The sequence below is a fragment of the Centroberyx affinis genome, unplaced genomic scaffold (assembly GCF_046629955.1).
Source record: "Centroberyx affinis isolate AG114_WGS23_722 - 3 ecotype Tasmania unplaced genomic scaffold, CSIRO-AGI_Caff_v1 ptg003188l_1, whole genome shotgun sequence".
Classification (NCBI taxonomy): domain Eukaryota; kingdom Metazoa; phylum Chordata; class Actinopteri; order Beryciformes; family Berycidae; genus Centroberyx; species Centroberyx affinis.
Genome location: NW_027281231.1, coordinates 67,501 through 87,870, shown reverse-complemented (window position 1 = coordinate 87,870; position 20,370 = coordinate 67,501). Strand labels below are relative to the sequence as shown.

At 42.5% G+C, this 20,370-nt stretch overlaps 1 protein-coding gene across 1 annotated transcript in view; it reads left to right on the top strand.

Moving 5' to 3' along the window:
* svilb (supervillin b) overlaps positions 1-20,370 on the top strand; it is a 54,591-nt gene that overhangs the window by 18,052 nt on the left and 16,169 nt on the right. The window contains exons 16-29 of the mRNA XM_071538035.1: positions 888-1,203; positions 2,689-2,754; positions 4,275-4,965; positions 6,425-6,929; positions 9,593-9,725; positions 11,189-11,245; positions 12,650-12,727; positions 13,687-13,834; positions 14,659-14,754; positions 15,185-15,265; positions 15,583-15,760; positions 16,369-16,541; positions 17,473-17,628; positions 19,954-20,090. Coding sequence (XP_071394136.1) covers positions 888-1,203; positions 2,689-2,754; positions 4,275-4,965; positions 6,425-6,929; positions 9,593-9,725; positions 11,189-11,245; positions 12,650-12,727; positions 13,687-13,834; positions 14,659-14,754; positions 15,185-15,265; positions 15,583-15,760; positions 16,369-16,541; positions 17,473-17,628; positions 19,954-20,090 — 2,815 coding nt within the window. The remainder of the gene's footprint in view (positions 1-887; positions 1,204-2,688; positions 2,755-4,274; positions 4,966-6,424; positions 6,930-9,592; positions 9,726-11,188; positions 11,246-12,649; positions 12,728-13,686; positions 13,835-14,658; positions 14,755-15,184; positions 15,266-15,582; positions 15,761-16,368; positions 16,542-17,472; positions 17,629-19,953; positions 20,091-20,370) is intronic.

Genomic DNA, 20,370 nt, shown 5'->3' with positions numbered 1-20,370 from the left:
GTCACATACTGCATCTTATGGAAAGGTCAGAGGTCGAGCCAGTTAAAGGCCTCTGGATGGCTGGGTTCACGTGCCCGCAGTTTGTTTACTGACCCAGGTTTAACTTAGCGCGCTGCTGGGAGCTCACCATAACCCCCGCAAACAACCAAGTGCATTATATGATTATCTGGCATTTGTACACTGATCTACTTATATCTCTGTTGCTGCCCCTGTCATCTGACACAGGCGTCACAGTTATTCACCTAGCGGATGTTTGCATGCATGTTCAATTCTTTGGTAATTAGTGGGAAGAATGTGTATGATCAGTTTTTATTTGTGATTTTGAGTTTTTAGCAGGATGTATTCTTCTTTCAATACCTTAGCATTATGCTTAGGCTGCTACAAAACTTCTTATACTAGCTTAGGTGTTAGGTGTGTATTAGAGACATGCTACTATTGGAGACAGGCTTTATGTCATATAAAACTGAGATTTTACAGGTGAATAATATATAGTATGCACACAAATCTATGGTAAAATATTCTTCTTCTATCTAGTGTCCTGTTTAAACTCAGATGCAACCTCCAATGCCTCTGTCTCTTAATGCAGTGATGCTATAATGTTTGGATGATGCATGTTTTGATGGTTGGACAGGCTGTTTTGTCACCAATAACAACAAATCTTTTAACCAGACGTTTGTTATAATTTGTTAAAACATCAAGATCTCCCAGTCTATAAAATTGTCTGTCATTTGAGACCAAGTTGTTATTGCATAATATATTATCTAGTCCAGCTTGTTGACATGACCTTGGTTAATCATATACAATATTAAACGGTATGTCTCTTGTTCTCCAGTCTAGTAGATTTAGCCTGTCACTCTACTCACGAGCTCCCTCCTCTCCCTCCCCAGCCTCCAGACTTCCTCCCAGCCAGGCTCAGGGGTCCAGGAGCAGGAGCAGGAGACCCAGGAGCTCCCGGAGCTCCAGGAGACCCAGAAACCAGCTCCGGCACCCGGCCCCGGGGTGAAGGGAGACGGCCAGGAGCTGCTTCCAGACGAGCCTGACCTGTCCACCCTCAGCCTGGCTGAGAAGATGGCCCTGTTCAACCGCCTGTCCCATCCCACCGGCAAGGCCGCTGAGGGGGGCGGGGCCCGGGGGGACACCCGCCAGCGCAGGGCCAACGCCCGCTTCCAGACCCAACCCATCACCCAGGGAGAGGTGGAGCAGGTACACAGTTTTTTACACCCATTTATTTTTTTCTTGAAAGGAAACAACAGTAACAATAGTAAAAAAATGGCAAAACAATGGCAACAAATTATAAATGTATAATAACCTTTCTTTATAGGGCACTTATCAAAACAGAGTTACATTGAGATAACAAAAAATCTGTAATAAAGTAGGAATTGAATACTAAAAAGCAAGGATACTACTACTACTACTACTACTATTACTACTACCACTACTATTAATAATAATATAGGGCAGCAGATTTATTAACAAAGTTTACAAAGTGCTGTAAATACAAGGAACAAACAGTAACAGTCAGCTATAATAAATAGAAGACAAAGATGGCAAGTTCACAACATTTTGTTTTCTTATCCCCCACCCACGTACCAACCCTTAATACAGTGGCATCCATCTTTGGCGTCTCTCCACAAAATATGAAAGAGGAAGAAAATGATACAGAGGGAACAGAATCAAAGGAACAGTGATGAGCAGTTAAACTCTGGCCAAATGTCAGGGGTGCAGGTACCAAGGTGAAGTGCTTGCAACGTTGCAAAATAGTGAGGATAGCATAGCGACAAAAGCATAACCACAAAGTTTTGACCTCATTCAGTCAGTGTTTTCAACCAGCGTAACCCAGCGCCTCAGACGTGTGGAGGCCTATACAAGTGAACTGTCTGCTTCTTCACCACCCACTACCTAATGTATTCCCACAATGTCAAACAACTACTATGGTTAAACAATTCTCGGATGAAAGATCTTGAACAGGCCCCCAGCTAGAGTCGAGTCACTTCCAGGTCACTTACATTTATTGCAGCGAGGCTGAAGCAGCGCACCAGTTTCTCTGGTGCTTGGGGGATAAATAACATGGTTATGGACAACCTAGCATGCACAGAGGGGTCAAAGGGTTCATTCCCCTCTTGCCTTTCAACACAGTAGCCTCTAGATGTCACACATGACCACAACTCATATAAGGGACTGGGGCAGACTAGGGGCAGACATTATTTCTCCAGGGAATGTTGGGGTTAGGGGCACAATTGGGAAACTTTCTGGGCAACTGATGTGCAACAGTCTGCATCAGCATTGGTGCTTTAATCATGCAGGAGTATCTTGTTTCCAGGAATAGATTTTTGACCTTTGATGTTGCCGGTTGGTGGGAGTATTGCCCATCTGCATTGCCAAAAAATTGGCTAGTGTGTCACCACCTTACACAGAGATATTGTCCTGTGTGCAAAAACTGTATTTGCATCCCATAATTCCATACGGTGCTCTTATTTCACATGTTATAACCATTCTTTACTGCATAAGCACAAGTGAAGAATAAGATGAGTACATAAGAAGAACTGATATTCCTTGAACAACTATATATACACACTAAAAACCAGAGATGTGATTCCAAGAAACCCAGCTTCAGATGCCACATAATAGATTGACTTCACCTCCATGTTCCCAGTAGTGAGTTACAGTTAATCACTGGTGTCCACACAGGAAGCTGAGCCAATGGTTACCTCTCCGGTGTCTAACAGCGACTTACAGGCCAATCAGGGAGAACATGTAAGACCCCCTGCTGCCTGACAGAGCTTCTGATTGGTTGCATTTGAGCTAGAAGCTCCTGCTAGTGACCAGTGACGTCTTGATGGCAGCTGCTGCTTGTGGTAGCTTTTAATGCGAATGCTTAATGATGTTCTTTAATGCAATGTAGCCTGTGGTTTTAAGGTTACGATAACAAGGTAACACAACAGATATCATTCCTGTTGCATTAAAGTATTACATTTATGCTTTGTCATGTGGTGTTAGCTTCAATGTTAGGGACATTTGTACTGCCTTGTTTGATTTCAGAGGCTCCTCATTGCTGGAAGTCAGCTGCTCCTCTGAAATGCTTGTTCATAGCATAACAAGCATGGGATATTTAAGCGCAACGTGGTGTATGCTCTTTTGCTCTGTTACAAAAATCGCTTACCTTGAGAATAAGTATGAGGGTGAATCTGGCCTTGATATTGACTGTGTGCATAATGAATGTGAGAGAGTCAATACAGGACCTCAAGCTTCTTACAAATGGCTGCGTATTGCAATCTCTATGGTTTTCTAAAGTTGGACCAAACTACATTTCAGAATGATAAAGTCTAAGAAGTCATGTTTTAGTTCAGAGTTTAATAGTTTTATCCAGAACTTTTAGATAGCATCCTGTACATGAAGTGACCTCTAGTGTTTCCCTTGGTGAATATCAGTCCCATGAATTTCTGTTTTTCACTCATATTTGCTCATTAACCATCTGAATTTTGTGATTCATGAGACTGGCTTTCTTTGGGTCTATATTTCAGTCCTCCCTATTCCATTATTAATGGAATAGGGAGCATTTTTCACCCGCTTCCCTCACCCAACTCAGTTGGTTAGTGAACAAATACGAACAAAATTAAAAAGTTATGGGACTGGATCCAGGCTAGAGGAATGGCATTCTGGTGTAAAACAATGTTTATGAACGTCATGAATGAGATGCTTATGAATGTCAGAGTGTAAATGTTGAATGAGTGAGAGTAATTGTTTTGCATGACAGGTTTATGAATGACTCAATTATTTCAAGGCCTGTCCTTCCCAAGCCTTTCTGGATGTTTTGTGAATGAAGGAGTTGCTGTACAGCTGAGGCTTCGAAAGCAAGCTTGAATTACTGCTCTATTTATTTTTGCCTCATCTGCTTTGACTGCTACTACCTTTTGCCTCATCTATCTATACATCCATCCATCCATCCATCCATTTTTTGCTATTTTCTTATAGTTGTTTCCTATCCTCTTCCCTCTCAAAAATCATCCATTCATCCAACCATCCATCCATCCATCCATTTTTTGCTATTTTCTTATAGTTGTTTCCTATCCTCTTCCCTCTCAAAATTCATCCATTCATCCAACCATCCATTCAACACTACGCATCTACCCATCCATTCCTCTGTTCATCCATCCATAACTTCTCTGTCTCAATCACATCTATATTTCTATCCTTCCTCCCTATCCATCCTCTCATCTCTCCCGCTCTCATTTTATCCATCCTAACTTCTGACATCTTCTCTGCTGTTCCTGCAGCTGCAGAACGGAGGCGGGGTCAAACTGGAGCCCCTGTCAGCCTCCCTGGTCCGCTCCGTGGCCGCCGTCACCTCCCAAGCCTCGGTCACCACGGTAACCATGACGGCAGGCGGTGGCAATGTTGACAGTGACGGTCTCCGTCCAGGGAAATCCACCGCTGTCCCCTACAGCCCCGCCCAACAACAGCCCCCTGCCTCCAGCAGCACCGCCGGCAGCCACCAGGAGAGGGCGCTGAGGTACTTCTCCATGACCCAGAGCGGGGACCCCAGCCCCCCTGAGCCCGAGCTCACCTCCTCCCCTCCCCTCTCCGAGAGCCGGGAGAGAGGGGGGGCTCCTGCCGGCTCCTCCACTGGTCGCAGGCAGGAGGGGGAGGAGGAGGAGGTGGTGAGGGGGAGACAGCGGGGAGGAGCCAGAGAGGAGAGCCAAGGCAAGGGAAAGCCGCACTCCCCCGACAGGGACAGGGAGAGGGACAGGCAGCTGTACCAGCCTCAGCCCCAGCCTCAGCCTGCTGTCGACCCCCCTCTGCCCAGCCGGAGAGCCACAGAAGGAGACTCCCAGGAGAGGAGGGAGAAAGGAGGAGGAGGAGGAGGAGGAGGCTACCTGAGAGAGGCTGCAGCAGCTCACAGCTCCTCCACACAGGAGCTGCAGCACACCGAGAGGAGCAGCGGCAGGAGCCGGGCGCTCATCTCAGGTAGGAGGCTTCTCTGATTCAAGCAGGAAAGAGACAGAGAGAAGGAGCAGAGAGGGGAAGAGACAGAGGGATGGAGAGATGAGGGGAGACAAATGACAGAGAGAAAAAGGAGAGGTGAAAAAAGGAGAGGGAGAGAGGGAGTGACAGAGCGACATAGAGGAAGCAGTGTCTTGAAGAGGCGCTGGATCTCATTATCCTCATTGTCTTATGCAGCGTGCTTCCGCGCATGGCTGCTTTCCGCCGGCTGCACACACACTTGTCTCAGCTGGGGGTATTTGATTTGGTTAATACACAGAGAGAGAGAGAGAGTCAAGGAGAGAGAGAGAGATGTCTGGGGCTGCATCTAATTAGCATATTTTTCCATGCATTTGCCTCGTGGCTCCCTTTGTCTGCGAAGAGGAAGCCCTTTCTGTGACATGCAGTTTGTCAGCTAACAGATTTTGATATCGACCTGTGTGTCTACGCTCTTACCGCTGTCATGGCCTATAAAGGGCTGTGGTCCCCTCGCACGATTTTTACGCCTGTGGGTTTGGCTGCACACATACTGTAATGGGGCTGCTGACCTGTTTTTATGTGCTAATGCAAAGTGTGTCCAGGGGTGGTCTTTTCCCATACATGCACACAAACAGCACATAGAGAGATGAAAGCACTCAGTGAGAGAGTGCAGAACAATTGGCCAGTACTTGCATGAGCGAGGTAGAGGGCAGGGAGGACACAATGGGAGCCTTGTCTGCAGCCTCTACTCTTTTATTTAGTCCTGCATGGAGAGACCCTATACTTGAGAGACTATAGTGTAGGCTATTATACTACTATAGTATGATGAACACACACACACACACACACATAGACACACACATTGCACTGGGCATACAGCAGGCTTTGCATATGATTCAAACCAGATTGCTTCTCTGCAAAAGCCTGTGCATATGTCTGTGTGTGCACACGCATGTATTTGAGGGATGAGCACTGATTACACAGGGGATTTACAGTGCAATCTTATATGTGCCCTGATGTTACACTCATCATTGCATTTGTTATTGATGTGCATGTGTGTGCATATGTCAGAATATTTGTATGTATGTACAAGATCTGAAATCACTTGTCAAGCAGCAACTGCTGGTAAAATTTGTCTTTGGTGGATAAATCAATAAGGGTCACCTGCCACTCTGGTTGCTAACTTTTAGAGAAGATAACATTGGAAATCTTTGGTTATATTGAGTTCTGTTGCACTTCATGATGACATATCAACTTGATCCATTGCACAAGTGAGTGAGCAAGTTTTAGATTAACACACAGTACCTGGTTCTATACATGAAAAAGCACTGAAAATGGGTAGGCTGACATATATCTATCTTACTTTATCCAATAAGTTATTCTTAGTTTACCAACCCATGGCAGATTAACCAAAAGGTTAATTTCAGACACTCTGTTTACATGTATGTGTATACTGTTCTTTCAGACTCACCAGATCACCCTGTGTCACTGAAACCAGTGGTAGCAACAGTCTCATCCAGGAGTGTGTCTCACGTGTCTAGCACCCAGCAGCAGCAGCAGACTCTCATCCAGCCTCCTCAAACTCTCCCCAAACCCTTCGCACAGCACCCATCTCCAACCCAACCCAAAGCCCAGCCCTACACCCAGCCACAGCCCCCAGCCACCCACCCCAAACCGTTAACCCAGTCCCCGCAAACCCAACCCAAACCTCAGAGTTTTGTCCAGCCTCTCCCTAAGCCTTACCCCCAGACAGCCCCGCAGCCTCTTCCCAAGCCCCAGGCGCCTCCGCAGACTCTACCCAAGCCCCAGTCCTTCCCCCAGTCGCTGGTCAAGTCCCAGTCGCTGCCTCTGGACCACAGCGACGACTTCAGCCGGCACAGCGTCCACTCTGGTGATCTGCTGTCCCCCACAGATTCTGGGGACCAACTGTCTGACAGCATGTCCGCCAAACAGATGTCCATCAAAGAGAGGTGAGTGGTGGCTGAAGGTGTGAAAGTGTTACACTATGTTGGTAGTATAGTTGTAGTTTTGTTTTTGATAATCTTTCTTGCATTTCACTTTGTTAGACCATATAAAGTGTAGAGTGACAGGACAAGCAGAAGAGAGAGAGGGGATGACATGCAACAAAGGTTGTCAGCTGGATTTGAACCTGTGATGTTGGGAAAACATGGTACACCAGGATGACCCAAGTCCCATATAGTTTTACTATTGTTGAGTTGCCATGGTCTAACAATGCCAAAAACAGTGAGATAAAAAAAGGAAAAAAATCCTAAAACACTTTAACACTGTCTTCAACACTGTACCTTGCATTTCTGGGCCCATTTTGTTGTTTGTTTGGTTGTATTTTTCTTATTCTGATGGATAACTGGACAAACGTAGACAATGTAACGTCACATTGAGATATTTCCAGCAGCTACAATGGAGTTTGATAGCAGAAAAGCAATCTAAAACATCATCAGGTTTTGGTGTCAGTCCCTCATAATCAAAGAGCGAAGGCTTCTATCTTCTTTCTAGAGCTGCCGTTTTGCACTGATATTCAACAATCATACAGGGAGAAATCCATTGTAGAAGAGGCAGAGAGACCAATTTCTCCACCAACTGCAGCCTCAATAGACCAGAATGCAATGCAGCCACAAGACATGTTGAATTTTGAGTAAGGGATGTGACTCTCACTTTTTCTGTTATGCTCTTACTATGCTATCACTATCGCTCTCTCCACCTACACATATAACCCACATCTAAATGTAACAAGTTCAGGCCCATTCTCTGTAGGTTGACAAAGGCGTTATGGGAAATGTAGGAAATCATTAACTGAAGTACAAGTAGACAAGGCAGGTTGAAGGAAAGAGTACAGCAAAAAAGAAACACTTCACCAAATAACTCGTGGAATGCACTCAACATCACAGATTCATGATATATAACAGTGTAATAGTATCTGAGGGTGGATCGATTGTTCCTTTAATCCTTGCCTGGCAAAGTTGTGGACACAAGTCAACCTTGATTCCATTCATTCATAAATCAGGAATCCAATCAGAGCTTGGCACTTTAAAAAGTGAAAGAAATGTTGAAAAAGATTATTTGCTGGACGGGTCAAAATCCGACACCTCGTCAATGTATGAAGTGTTTGACAGAATCAGGCGAGCAGTGATCCAGACTCTGTAGCACTGTGTCCTGCTTTGTTGTATATAGGTTTGTTCCACCCATTTACCTTTTTGGAGGTGATTTATTTTTAGCAACATTGTGTTTCTCCTCCCGGCTTGCAGAGAGTCGTGTGGACTGGAGGAATCCTGTGAGATTTAGCAGGTTCTGTAGATTTACTCCTCCTGATGCCCTCATTTCTGCCCTGTCCACACCCCAGTAGCAGAGATGATGACATACTTTCCCTCCGCCGCCAAGTCATCCATTATCAGCGTTCCTCTTGCTTCCTTTGGAGACCTGACGCCTTTTTCCTCAGTCGACTTTTCTGGCTGCAGAACATAAATCTCTGACCTGGTTTTTCACCCTTGATGGATGTTTGTTCGAATAACCTCAGTGAAAATGATGGAAACCATGATAATGTAATGCAAATATCATTTTAACATTCACCACAGTTTTTGTTCACTTGTATTCATTTTTCATTATAGATCACTCCAAGGGTCATTGAACTTAAAATACAGTCCCATGGGTCATACATTGTTTTTCTTGAGTTTAGCGACACCTTTGGTGATAAGCAGTCATAACTTTGGTGTTTTGCAGTCAATGTCGGCACTGGCCCAATATAATAATAAAGACACTCAATGTAGACTGCAGCTAATAAATGACAGTGAAAGCTACCAGTTCAAAAGAAAAAGAGCCACATCTGCATCGTTCCTCGTTGTCGTTTTTCATCTTGGAGTGTTTCTCATCTTTGGAAAGGCAATGCCGATGTTCTCTCTAGTTTTGGCTCGGAGACAGACGCTTTCCTCATCACTGTTTGATTGACAGGTGATCTCTGGGAAGAGATCACCTGTCAATCAAACAGTGTGGGCGGGACTGTGACGTCTATTTAATTGGATTTTCTGTTGATGCAGTTTGATTTTCTGTAGGTGGCGCTCTTTTCTTTGTCTGTTCAGCCATGGTGGCTCATGCTAACTACCCACTTCCTCTTCTGTTTATTTCTAACAAACCATTGTTGCTGCTGTTGGAAAAATAAAATGCATCACTACCTGTGTGCCAGAGGATTTTTCTTAGGAAAGAGATAACCCTAACCCATGCAAACATGTTTAAAAAAGCAAATGTAAAAGCTTGCATGAACTGGCTAATAATAGTTAAATCACTATTGTATGGTATCAATCAGCAATAGAGAATAGCATTTATTTGGATATTTATTTATATGAAAAACTTGTGGATTATTCCATTAAAGGGAAGGTGCAGAACTCTTAGAAACCTATATTACTGAACGTCTCCTCCTACGACATTCAAAAGGTTTTCACACCAGAATTTTGTCTCTGAGAAATTGGCAGCAGCTTTCTGTTAGAATTTCTTAGCAGTGCCAGTGCAATTCCAAAACCCATTACTGTCAAAACCCAGTTTGCACCAGCTAACAGGGCAATAACTTTAGCAGTTCACTGTCCAACAATATTTAATGGTGTGTTGTGTGTGTTTTGTGTGTCAGACTGGCGCTGCTGAAGAAGAGCGGTGAGGAGGACTGGAGGAACAGGATCAACAAGAAACAGGAGGTGGTGAAGGTGGCTTCCACCGAGCAGCAGGCTCAGCTGTGGGAGACAGAGCAGACCTACAAGAAGAAGGTCAGTCTCTATGCGCTGCGGTGTTAATAATGGAAAACTCACTGATCATATTCACAACCAAAATAAACGTCATACACAGGATGTCAGCACAAAGTTTTGCATTATTCTCACTCTGAAAAAGATAGTGAGTCATTTTCAGCAACATCAAATAGTGTTATATATAGTGTTGTTATTAATAACATCAAATAGTGGCATAACATATGCTGTTATTAACTATTATTTTGGGTTGACATAAATGAGTCACAGCCACAAGGATGTGCTGAAAACAACACATCCTTTATAAGATCAATAATGCAAGCTTTGTTTATCTTTATGACCAAAATGACCCATGACCCATATTTATAAAGCGGCTTAGAGTTACAATATTGATCCAAGATCAGTTTTAAACTCACAGTGTAACAGTCTATATACAGCACTTCGTCAGAAGTCCACTATCTCCCATTTCACTTAGGAATTTTCACTTAAGAGGAATTTTAGAGGCCATGGGCTAACCCATACTAATGAACTGCCAGAAAGTTGCTTATATCCTAATTGTGGGTTACATAATTTTTTGTGGTTCCCTGAATAATAACCTGCATGTAGGTAGATAGACTTCATGGTTTCTGCCTTACCAAAGCAGCCAAAGTAAATGCGGTCACAGTGCCACATTGCAGCCCCTATCCTCCTGGGTTTCCATGCCAGCCTCTGTCCCCGCTCCTCCAGCTAAGTGCTCCTTTCATTTCCCCCCTTAGCCCATCTGTTGTGTGAGCCCAGTGGTCCAGATCAGCAGGATCCAGACCCTGCAGGCTGCAGCCTAGGCAGCATATGGGGCAGTCTCCCCGTGGAATTAGCAGTCTGGGGTATTTGGGAGAAATCCCCCTCTTCTACAGGATCTAATCAGATCTGGACACTGCAGACTGAGTTTCACTTCAACCTCAAAGGATAATGATGTTTGAAAGCTCATTTGACAGTATTAGAGGGAAAATGGTATAAGAACATATGGAGAAATGTCTTTTGTAGACAGATAGAATACATACTGTATAGTCGCTGTAGGGTGAAAACCTCATACCTCCAAAATGTCAACTTTTCAGGAACTAAGAAAAACAGCTTGTTTTCAGATTGACTGCCATGTATTTTGGAGTGTATCCAGTGGGTTTTCAAAGGGTGGTAGAGTTTTCTCAACCCATAGAGGAGCATTTAATCCTTCAATTGAAATTAAAACATGAAAATCACCAACATTTTGCATTACCATTGGTTTGAACAGCTGAGTCACTTTTAAAAATAATTAAGCTTTTCCTGCAGCTCGTCTCCTTCACATTAACATTCTGTAGAAGGGGGAAACTGCCTGCTCAGATGTAGATGGTAATCCTCCAGGCAATCACACCCTTAAACCTATTAGGGTGACAATGGCTACCCAACCCCCCTCCCTCCCTCTATCCCTCCCTCCATCTGACCCACTCCTTCCCCTGTGTTTAACCCCTCAGGAGGAAGGGGTGGTCATTCAGGAGTACTCTGCTGTGTCTGTGTCTGAGCAGCTGTGGGTAAGCCGCCCAGCCCTGTTGGCAGCCGCACACCACACATTCAGCCAATCAGCTTCGCGTGGGACCTGCGCCGTCCAATCACAGCTTTGTGTTGAGTTTGTGTGAGGCTGATTGCTTCTCCTCAGTCTGTGGGTCTTTGGTGTCGGTGCGATGCGGCCTGTAACGCTGTAACACTCCTCTCTGAAGCAGTGGGATGCTGCTGGGGAACTAACTAACGCTGGAACTTTTCTGAGCTTTCCTGCACTTTTGCTGAGTCTGACTTAAAGGGGCATTAAGTAATTTATTGCCTTTAAAGACTTTTATCGACCTCGATCGGATTTGGCGACCAAGCAGTTGCAACCATATTGATGAGTCTCTGGCACAGCTTACTGTAGCCTGTAATGGACAGAAATCTAAAAGTCACATTTTCACAAAAAGAACCAGTAAGCTAGCCAATTAGAGCAGAAATCCAACAGAAACGTCTAGTGAAAAGGTAATATATCACCATGCAGAATACTGGAATAATAATACTGATTTGTCATTTTGCTTTTTTTGGCTTGAGAACAAAATGTCTTATGATGCTGGTTGCTTGTTTGTAGCACCGTCCTCCATCGTGAAAATACAAACGGGCCGTTTCCAAAACAGAGCACAGGCTGGAAAGTGAATTTTGAAAGCCAGAAATCTCCTATCAAATCCTATCAACCCCCTGCAGATATGTTATGGTCATTTTGTGCTATGAGACAGTAAAAATCTTACTTAATGCACCTTTAAGCTGTATTGTGTGTGTACTGCACAGATGATGTAATATGTGAAGTGTTTGCACATACGCTTGTCACAGCTTGTTGACTTACAAAGTAGCAGTGGATTTTGCGATCAGCTGTTCTATTACTAACAGTACAAATTTACATCTTATCCAATGGACATTAATGATTTTCAGTGTCCTTTTATTTGGGGATGCATCTGAAATATGCATGGCCTTTTAACTCACAAGCATTCTCCTTCTGATAAATTTGAGTATGAAAGTTTTTTTTTTTGTTTGAATGTGTACAACGTGTGTTTCCTGGTGTATGATATATAATACACTGATAGACATGAAAGATCTGTGCATATTTGTCCTAAATTTTGGAAGTTTCAGTATTTATTTAGGTAAATGTACAAATTGGTGAATATATTTAAGGACTATATTTACATATATTTTACCTCTTTTTGGACACAAAATATTGTGTATAAACCGTTAAACTCACGCCAGCTCTGGAAAATTAAAGGACTTGGATTAGTTTGATACCTATCATGTTGCATTCCCAGTTTTTGGCATTACTGCCCTCCTTTGCATCCCTCTCTCCATCTTCCTTTATCTGCATCACTCTTCCTTCCATCTTCTCGTTTCCTTCCTTCCTCTTATCCGTTCACCTCTACCTTTCCTAGGAGCCTGTCTTCTCTTCCACCTATTCTCCTCCTATCTCCCTTGGCCAAAAGTGTCAGTATATTGACCATCATAGTCAGGTAAGGACATGCACCTGGCACGCTCCAGCGGGCTGCATGTACTGTAGTCTCTTTTCCTTTGCTTGGTTTGGTGCTGACGCTACATGTGTGAACGGCCCTTTGGGAGCTGTTGAGTGACATTCGGTTACAGCAAAGCGAGTACAATTCAGCGTACAGCCGTCGCTGCTTTGTTGGATAGTGTAGATTGTATAGTCAGGTAAGATCGTCCACTTGTCACGCTTGAATGCATGTACTCATCTCTATTTATATCTGCTTGGTTTGGTGCTATTGCTACATGAATAATTGGTCCTCAGGGAATTGAAGAGTCCTACTCAGTTACTGTGAAGTATGAGAGGGGATGCAGTTTTCTTAGTGTTGGATAGTGGGAGATTATGCAGTGGAGTCTGGAAGTATTTGGACGCCAATACAACTTTTTACTTTGGCTCCATGATCTCATTATTATTTTTGGATGTAGCTCCAGAAATAAATCCAATGTGGCTGAAAATACCTTAAAATTAGAGCTGACAGTCTGCACTTAAACTGTAAAGTTATTGTGGCATTTCACATCAATTAAGAGTATGGAATTGAAACAAATAATACTAACTTTATTTATATAACACCTTTAAAACAAGAGTTTACTTGTGCTTTTGACAGTCAAAATAAAAGAATACCCAAAATGAATTAAAAAAAAAAAAGCAATGAAATGGTGTGAAACAGGTGTGACAGAATATAATAAAATAGAGTGCATTCTTGTTCAAATACTGCCCAGAAATGTCTAGTTGAGTTCAGTGTATATCTTTAAGAGTTTATTGTTATGCATGTTTCAGCTCTGTAACAATTGTAATGGATCTGAAATGGCTGACTGACTGACCGTTTTTAACTGGAAAGAGCACTTTGCCTATCTGCCAGACTTCCCTTGGTGCTTTAATTTATCTTGATTCTTGATAATCAGGTTTGTCTGGTTTCCCCTGTCTGTCCAGAGGATGGGAGAGGAGATTGAGGCCCAGATGACCATCGAGGAGAGGAAACAGATGATTTCGACTCGTGAGGATGCCTGGAAGACGAAGGGCAAGGGAGCAGCCAATGACTCCAGTCAGTACACTGTGGCTGCACGTATGGTGAAGAAAGGTCAGTGTACAGACCTGCTCTGACTTACCAATCTTCACTGAAGAATTTCACTCCAAAATGAAGTATCCACCATTTTAAACTGCACTAGGCAAGATTTTTATGTAAAATTACACCCGTTTTATCGGGAAGTGGGGTTACAATATAGAAGAGTGTCCCATCACCACTAACTTAAGATGTTGTAGATTCACCCTGTTTGCTTAAATTGGATTTTGGTGTCATGTTTACTCGCTGTCATTTAGTCCTGAGGAGTGCGGAGTTTACTGACGTCACATTTCATGATTTCTGGGTATTGAGGTCATCAAAATTCAAGCAGTTACCTGTTGCTGTCATTTTGGGCTGCCAACATGTGAAGTTGCCTTGTGCATTGTTTAAAAGCAACACCGACTCTGTCAACTGACTTTAAACACAACATTAAAAGAAATCATTCGTTTTCTTAGGTTGCTTTTTTAAAGAGTAGAAGGCAGCTTTGTCCTTTGTTGACAAAATGATAACATAGTTGAAGGTTGGATCTTTAATATTTTAGAAATATTGAATGATTAACTTCAGGTAATGAGGCACTGTTTTGGTAATGAACTCTACAATGACAATGACATTGTCAGTTTTTTTTTTTTAATCACTGAATGGGAGTGCAACAAGAATAAATCATAACTGTAAACTGAACAACACAGGTACAGAGAGGGATTTTATGTATCGTGATCTTTTGCATTTAATACACTTACACTGGCAAGTCGAATTTCAGCTTTACATCCACCCATCTCTATTTTAAAACACAATGGCAGATATTTTATCGTATCTTGTGTGACTGTGTGTTGGTGTGTCCACAGGCCTGGCAGCCTCCTCCTCGGTTATCAGTCCCATCCTGTCGCCAGTCTCCACCAAACTCAAGAGCAGCTTGCCTGCTGTCAACAAACCTCAAGAGGGTGAGAGAGATTTGCAAGTCATCGCTACCAGAGCTGTCCTAAGAAAACCAGTCAGAGGAATGTATCAACTATTGGAATAGTCATTTTAAGCGATAAATCTGTTTACTGTTTCCCTGTGAGCAAAAATACAATAATGTAAACTGACCTTTAGATCTAGAGTTCAGTTTAGTTGTAGTTGTAGTTATTCTGAAACCAGAGGTGTACTTTGAATTTTTTGTGTACAACTCACACAATATGTTTACAAAAATCAAAGAAAAAAACGAATCGACTGAAAACTCTTTTGACAAACAACATTATAACCTTTTAGTTGATGAATTAAGAGGTGACAGCCCAAATCATTGCAGTTTGTCATGGAACATTTTCTCTCTTGGATATCATCTCGTATGTCACCATAGTTGTTGACTGAGACTGAGAGTTATTTCATTCCTAGACATTGAGGCCAGGCCAGACATGGAGTCTGATAAGAAACTAGACAAGTTGGAGAGCTTCCTGGGACGTCTGAATAGCAAAGGTATGTGCTTCCATCCTTACTCACAATACTGCATATTGCAAATCACACTCTCAAGATATTCTTAGTCATCTTCGTCTGCAGCAAATCTCTCCAGAATCTGTATAATTTTAACCTTTATTTATCAAGGGAAGGTTTTGCTAAGAATGCATGCTCTTCTTCAGCAACACCCTGCATATTTCACACATATTTCGAACTAGTGGCGTTCTGATCATAAGGCCTGATTCTCAATTTTTTAGTCAAGTGCCACCCCCCATATTCTGTACATACTTCATAGTTGTATTAGAGCCTAACCTTGTCTCTCCTGTGTTTTCCTCCAGTGGCCGGTCTGCAGGAAACCACGCTGACAGTGACCGAGAAGGCAGTGAAGGAAGTGATGAAGCTGGACGACGAGATCTTCTCCAAGTTCTACCGGCACGTTGCCGACTTCCCACGCATACCCACCAGGATCGAGATCGACGAGGACTTTGACGCCATCTTCGGTTCTCAGGGTCCCAAGTGAGCAGATGGCAAAGCCTGTAGTGATGTAACTTTTTGCCCGCTGGCCACAGTGGCTGCTATCTCCCAAAATTCAGCAGCCATTGTCATTCAGTGTTTTTAGAACAGGATGGGACCTCCAAATCATGGTTGGTTACCTGCCAAAGAGGCTGACAGGGAAGACAAACTTATTGTACCAAAAATTCTCCAAGATTTAGCTGGTGCCTGGTGTTAATTTCCCACACTGCATGAATCACACAACTCTACAATATCTTTACTCTGTCACAAACATCAGAATTATCTCATAGTTGGTACTCAGTCACTTTATAAGTCACAAAGTATTCACAATAGCAACTTAAAATGTAATTTCTAAGTTTGCAATCATCATTTGTTGCCAATGCTTCAATTATTTATGTGACTTTGAAATGCCTTTCAAATATTATGATGTATGCCTATGCTGGCTGGGTATCTATGATGTATGACACCTTAAAACAACCACCCAGTCAGTCAACCAGTCAATTCATCAATCTGCAGCATCTTTGATAAAGCAATGACAACAGCCACCTTCTTGATTTAATTACACCTCATTTCCCATCATGCCCGTTAACGGTGCTTTGGTCCCTGTCCAGGCTGACGTCGGCCATGGTGCAGCACAAGCGGGCGGTGCGTCCGTCCAGGAACGTCCAGGCGTCCAGGAACCCTCTGAAGATGCTGGCGGCCCGGCAGGACATCAGGCACGAGTACACCGAGCAGAGACTCAACGTGGCCCAGCTGGAGAGCAAGAGGATGAAGGCTGAGAAGAGTGAGTGGACCATGCTACTTGTCTGAGTGTGTCTGTGTGTGTGTCTCTGTGTGTGTGTGTGTGTGTTTGGGAAAGAGACAGAAAGAGAAAGAGAGAAATAGTGAGTCAAAAGGGTGGAATGAGTCAAAGGTATAGAGGTCGGAAATCGTCATTTTGTGTGCCATAGATTAGCATCTCTGCCATTTGGTGTGTAGTCCAAAATCCCTATGTGGAAAATATGAATGGGCTTTTCAAAAAATGCCCAAAATTTGGGCAGTGTTGAACAAATACCCACAAGATACATACTATGTTTCTTTCCACGGGTAGATATAAATCCACTAGGATCAACTTTGTGATTTTGAACTTTTAGTTACATGTAATATTGATTTTTGCTAACAAAATGCTAATCATTGGGGAAAGCGGACTACAATAGCACTGATGCATTGCTTTGAGGTCATGAGCAACATCATTTACCTCTCATCTCATCCATTCAAATTATTAAAATTCATTTCATTTCATAGGGTTGCACTGAATAGTTATTATAGGCCTAGTTGTTTTTGTTCATATATATTTAGCTAATCACGTCAAACCGCCAGATAGCTAGATAACGACCTAGTACCCTTTCCCAACATTTAACATTTTGCTAGCAACAATCGATATAAAAAGTAATTGAAGAATAAAAATTCACAAAGGTGATGTTCGATATTTTATTTCATGGAACAAAATGTAGTATAGCTAGTAAGCCTGTGAGTAGCACAGACTTTATTTTTGACTTTATATTTTCAATAGGAATTTTGGACTACACACCAAATGGTGGAAATGCTAACTTTACAGCCTCCAAAATTACATCAGACTAAGCCTCTTGATTGATTGATTCCATTTGTGTAAATACATGTTAACATACCAAACACATGTCTGTATTCTGATCAAGTGTGTGCTGTTTGTGTTCCAGTGACTAAAACCTCTGAGTATTCTGAAGCCGCTCTGGCTGGACTGGCCAGTAAGGAAAACTTCAGCAGCGTGAGTCTGCGCAGCGTCAACATCTCCGAGCAGATGTCCAACAACAGCGCCGTGCCGTACAAGAACCTCATGCTAATGCAGATCAAAGGTGAAACCCGATCTACTGTCATGTGTGTTTTACTTGCATGAACACCTCTACCCAGCAATCTTTATTATGTTTACATTTAGGGTTAGATCGATAGCCGATATTGGCCAAATTGTATGTGATGGAGTGAGGATATGATTTTGCTCAAAAGTTTCAGGGGTGGCAGTCTTTAAAAACTGCCATGAAACCTGCCTCACCCTGCCTTAAGGAGCTGCTAACCCACCTAGTAGAATAGTCTGGGTTTCAATGTAGAGTTTTAGTGTCCCATGATAGTCTAAATGCTGTTTCAGAGGCTTTTCCAGCCTGACAAGGAAGAAATTCTGGGGAAAACACCTGAATCCTTGCATTTGTTTGTACTTTTTTGGCATGGAAATTGTCAAATTTAAAGATATTGACAATATATTAACACAAAATATCAGCTTTAATCCAGACATATCAGTATTAGCCTTCAAAAACCCATATCAGTCGAACCCTATTTACATTTCATTGCCACCTGTGCAGCATGACACAACTAAAATTTCATTCATTCATTCATTCAGTCATTGTATAAATTTGGATCGGCATAAGGAGTTTTTCCATTGTCTCTACCAATGAACGGCTCTCTAGAGATCTTCTGGATTTATTCAGAGTAACTCAGATTATTCACTGAGCTTTGTGAATGAGATCAAGGCTGTGGTACTGCCAGTGATCTGCGTCATCGAGACAGCAGTATTACATCATGTGAAGCCCAGAGGTCTTTCACACGGCTTACACCCGAAGGATTACAGAGTGCCATCTCTGTCAAGGAGTCCTGGAGATCTTGACTGATGTTACTGCAACCTGAACATGAGTCAAACGTATCGCTGCTTTCAGGAAAATCTCCAACAAAACTCCAATATTAGCGAAGCTCATGTCTTGCTTAAAGTTTGTGGATTTCAGAAAAATGAAATAAGGCCTTACAAGTTCTTGAAGATGAGTGGATGGCCTGGAAAGTCCAATATAACACCAAAATGAATCAGTATGCCTCAGCTATCTGTCCTAGCATCAGCACTTCACATCCTGAGGAAAACCCAGTGATGGAGATTTGTGTTGATATAGCAGCAGTTTAAAAAAAAGGATTTGAAATGAGACCTCTATGATGTCTAACTTTTACCAATGTCATGTCATACCCATAACATGGCAGTTCTGAGTCCTTAAATTTCACCAAAAAGACCTTGAAAGTAATTGAAAAGACCTTTAATTTGATGTGCAAGTGAGTGTGGAAGCCCTGTTTCAAAAAAATACACAGGCCTCAATATGCTGCTTTTCTTATTTTCTGAAAACACACGCACACATGCACACATGCACACACACACACACTTTTCTTTTTCCTGGCCAGCTATCCACCTTCCAACCTAATCCGACCAAAGCTCAATAAGTTCAAAGATTCCTAGATCCCACAAGATTAAAAGCAGCATCCAAGTGGTTACATAACAACACTCATTGATTTTTTCCTCTTGCTCACTGTAGGAGTGTGTGTGCATGTCTGTGTTTCCTGCGTCTCTACATGCTGTTAGCCTGTATGTGTTGTGGATGTCGTACAAACAGCACGTCATCCGCCTAAATGCTGAAAATGTGATTTTATGGAATATCTTCTTGACAGAAGTGGTCGAGTTCCTCCACCCCTCTCTGCTCTGAGGAACAGCGACAGTCCATCAAGTCGTTATTAAGCCCTGCAGCGGGATTAAGATGCTTAAAATGCCATTACTTGCACCATCAAGTTGTCAAGTTTCCAATTTGCGTGACTAGATGGGAGGTAGTCACTGATAACGAGCTGAAGAAGCGTAATGCAGATTGAAGTTTCTTGCTCGCCACAACTGGGATCAGTTCGCTTCATTTTAAGTCAATTTACCTTATTAACTGAAGCCTAAATGCGTGAATTTATGACAGGGAATGTGTTTCATTTTAAGGGTTTCACTTGATATAAGAAGATCCTTTTTTACCAGATTTTTTTTACCAGATCACTAGCATACAGTATGAATAGAAATCTGACTCCAACACTGGTGTTATTGCTCTAATATATAGATACTGTCCTTTGAAAACCATGTAACTAGTTTTTGTGATTGTTTGATTGATGTTTTTACATAAACTGAAAGTTTGCTATGCACAGTCTGTTATGGTTTGAGAAAGTTTTGTGCTTTAAGTGCCATGAAACCCATACAATTTGCAGAATTAAAAAAATAGTTTCAAACAGTCAAACTGCTAATAAGTTTGCTTTTCTTAATTCCTGTAAAACCGATCTTTTGGAAATGTACAGTAAGGTTTTCAGCCATTAATAAAGCTGACTCAGTGACTGTGTGTCGTCTCCAGGCCGTCGTCACGTCCAGACCAGACTGGTGGAGCCCAGAGCGTCGTCTCTGAACAGCGGAGACTGTTTCCTGTTGGTCACTCCGGAGAACTGCTTTGTCTGGATAGGCGAGTTCTCAAACGTCATAGAGAAGGCCAAGGTGAGTCGTTTACTGTAACTATATTTAGGGCCGGGTGATAATTTGATATTATCGCTTATCGTCTTTCAGTGGAATCATATCGTGATATCGTGACACACAAGTCTGCTGACTAAACTGATGATAACAAGCAAATTTTATTTAAAAACTCTGATTTCTATTTAGCATGTTACGTGAGCCATATTGTGATATAAATTGATATCGAAAAAAATCCTTATGATTATCATGATATTGATTTCAACCATATCACACAGCCCAATATACACCTATATTGTATCATACC